At 33.3% G+C, this 3,657-nt stretch overlaps 1 protein-coding gene across 1 annotated transcript; it reads left to right on the forward strand.

The window, feature by feature from the left end:
* The first annotated feature begins 511 nt into the window (after positions 1-511).
* On the forward strand, positions 512-3,196 carry LOC128214990 (ras-related protein Rap-2a-like). Its single transcript, XM_052921727.1, has 2 exons — positions 512-645; positions 2,529-3,196. The coding sequence occupies exons 1-2, from the start codon at positions 606-608 to the stop codon at positions 3,194-3,196; spliced, it is 708 nt and encodes a 235-aa protein (XP_052777687.1). The 5' UTR covers positions 512-605.
* The last annotated feature ends 461 nt before the right edge of the window (positions 3,197-3,657 follow it).

Consider the following 3,657-nt stretch of genomic DNA (forward strand, 5'->3'; position numbering starts at 1 on the left):
ACTTTATTCGTATAATGGTGGACAATTAAGCCGTTGTATTCACAATTTGTATGGAGCAGGTGAAAAAAACAGAAGTACATTTGAAAAAAAAAATCATATTTTCTAAAACCCACGATGTGCGCGGAATTTTCATTAATTAAACAGATTAATCGGTACTGTTGCTGAAAATGGCGTCGTTAGGTCTTGAAAGTCGAAAGGCATTTCTTGATGTTGATATTGATATCATAATCCCGATCTTACAACGCCATTCTTAGTTATAAAAAGGTATTCATTTTACGCAGTTCAAATTCCTGTCACAATTTGCCTTATTTCACAGAACGTAAAAATATCTCAGATTTGTATGCCGTAATCCGATTCTATGAGACGCAAGGACTATTGGATTTTATCAACTTGCATGTTATCCGTGTGGCTTTGAGGACCAATATCGCTGCGATATACGCCCCTATTGGACTTTAGTAAGATATATAACCGAGTCATTCAGAGTGGTTGACAGACGTCTCTTGTGATTAGACGGGACCATTTTGTCTTAGATACTATAAAATGATTTCATAGAAAATGTTTTTAAGACAAATCGTTTTGATTATATATTTGGTTTTCTTAAATAAATGCTGCAGAGGATAAATATGAAAGTGTTGATTGATAAAGGTAAATATTATTCTTATTCCAACTTGTGTTGCATCTGTACGTGTGTTTGCACCATATAAATGAAACTGTCATTTATATATGAACAATTTTGAGATAAAGACCATACTGGCATGAAAACGACAGCACACAGTCATGTGGCATAAGTTGTTGTTGTTTTTAAGCTGTTATTATTATGGGTCCAAAACACAAAAAAATCGTCACCTTAGTACAAAAACTCAATAACAGCATTTAGAAATAGAAGCAGGTATTGCATTCTTGCACTAAGGTGATGATGTTCTGTCTATATTGTAGAAAAAGCTCCTTCAAATGCTATCGTCGAATGGTAATTGACAAAAATATTTTTGCTCTTCTTTGTATGCAGAGCTCTTCAAAAAATAATAACAGCTGCTGTGACCGACTAATTGACCTTAAGCAAGTAAATGATACAGATATTCCCTACGTGCAAGCTGCCAATTCATAAGAACTACACGTGTGTTTATGATTTAATGAACTAAACAGGAAATACAATTTACATTTTTCTAATCATAACTCATGTCAAAAAGTTATAAACATATGTCCCCTTTACAATTATTATTGAAAAAGAAGTTGTTACCATATTAAAATGTATGTTCTTCATTTGTTTTATTAGTGCAAAATAGTAATATTTTGTAATTGGGAAGACAACAGTTAATGATACAATATGTGTATTTAAAAAACTTCCAATTTTCAAGAATTTCCAACTAAAACACGATGTCAAATTCAACCAGTCTGTAGTGCACTTCTTAATGTTCGTAGTATAAACATTATTATATCTGGTATCGTATGTGAATACTGGTGGTTCATGTACATTGAATAATTGGTAACGCATTGTGCGCATGCTGACTTTGGTTTCCATACCGATTAAGTTTAACTTTTTGGCACGATTTATATACAGATAAACGTTCGCAAAATTGTTTGACTAGAAATTTGATTTGTAACTTGATTACATTGCAGTATATCGTCGTTGTCGAGTGCGTGTGTCCTTCATGGCCAAGATGTGGTTTATAATGCTTCATTGTCTTACTAAATAACAACATTTTACGTCCTTATCAAGTCTTCGGATATCGCTATGTAATAACAGCTTTGTAGCCATCCCATAAAAAGTATTTTGATTTTCCTATCACGTTTGTATAATAGACTCTTAGTTCAGTCCACCACAAATCATCATACTGTCCATTAGGAATGCCGTTTTACGACACTTAATCGCCTCCGATTTAGAGTGAGTAAAAGAATAATCTGCTACTTATGCTTATCCAATATAGAGTCAGAGTATGACTTTTGAAAAAGACCAATTTGTTAGTCAGGAGTGTCTCATTATTTTCTGATACATACTCGAAATAAGATAATGCTGACGTGTTGCTACAGTTTCGCACAGTATGGTATTCTTGTTTTTTCTCACTATTCCTTTAACAAGGTGGTTGTATATGAAAATATATCTGAGAGAGAGAGAGAGAGAGAGAGAGAGAGAGAGAGAGGGAGACAAACACTAAATGTAAAGGAGTTTATGAGGTAATAAGGAAACGGTTATGGCATAAAGAATGTTTTCAATAACGTTTTTGCACTTAAAGCAGCCATATTGATTTGCAAAGCTTTCAAATTGATAAAATATCTTTAAGTTTTAAAAACATTTTCTGAACGAATTGTTTACAAATATCGTTGAATATATCCGTATTCCAACTATAATGACGTATATCAATTGTTACCCCAATAAATACAATGATATGACAGTTTGAAACCATGCATATCAAGAACTGACATTTCATATTCTGAATCAAATTTGTTCATAAAATGGTTTGGTATATTAATGTGTCTAAAAATAAAAAATAATAAATTTTGTTTAATTTTTGTTTATTTTCCATTTTCAGCAATACCAATGGAAAAGGATTTAATAAAGCAGAACTTTCGGGTTGTAGTCATGGGAACCGCTGGCGTCGGTAAAAGCTCCATTATTAGCAAATTCATGAACGACAAATTCACTGAAAGCCATAAAGAAACTATTGAGGAACTACACAGACACCGGATGCGGTTTGAAAGTGTGAGTGTTGAAATCGACATTCTTGACACATCCGGCTCTCATCAGTTTCCGGCGATGAGAAAGCTTGCAATAGCAACAGGGGACGCATTCCTCCTCGTATTTTCTGCTAATAACCCGGAAAGCTTTGAAACTGTTAAACAACTTCGAGATGAAATAAGAGAGCAGAAACAAAAGGGGAAGTACTCGATTGTTGTTGTCGCAAATAAAACTGATTTAGACACTGATGATAGCCATTCACATGCGGTGACCGATTCTGTTGTGTGTATGGACTGGGAGGAAAAGTTTGTTACTACATCTGCCAAAACAGGCGACAATATTGACACTGTCTTTCAAGCTCTTGAAGATAAAATCAGAGAAAGAATTACCCTTGAAGAAAAACGTCTGTCATTTATCAGAAGGATTTCAATGCCAGTGATGAGAATAGCCAAATCAGAAAAGGCAGCACCTGGTTTTTTCAAGAGCAAGTCTCGAACACATTCCATGGACAATTCGAATTAAAGGTGCTGCTGTTACGACAATTGTATCCCAAAACTTAAAATAAATGTACAATCTGTATGTTTACAATGTTGTTTTGTACAATATATTTATACATAATGGTCAAAATTGTGTACCTTTTTGTTGTTAGTTAGTTCTGACATAATAAATTTAGTGATTTATTTTAAGTGGACATGGCGTAATATGATTCTTAATTCAACAGTTATAGCAATAACTGATTGATTGTTTTTGATAAGGTAAATATAATTGTGTGTGCATATAGAAACTGTTTTTGTTTTAGTTATGTAGTGTGTACAGTTTTACCAACATAAGTGAAAGAACTATATGAATGACATCAGTTCGCTTGGTGTTTTGATGTCAAATGCCCAGAGGTTCTATCTACAGTATTTTAAGTGCATTACCACATGTTTAACAGATTTATTTTCGATAAAGTTACATTCTCGAAAACAAATTGGGTTCATTTT

Source organism: Mya arenaria, chromosome 2, assembly GCF_026914265.1.
Source record: "Mya arenaria isolate MELC-2E11 chromosome 2, ASM2691426v1".
NCBI classification, from domain to species: Eukaryota; Metazoa; Mollusca; class Bivalvia; order Myida; family Myidae; genus Mya; species Mya arenaria.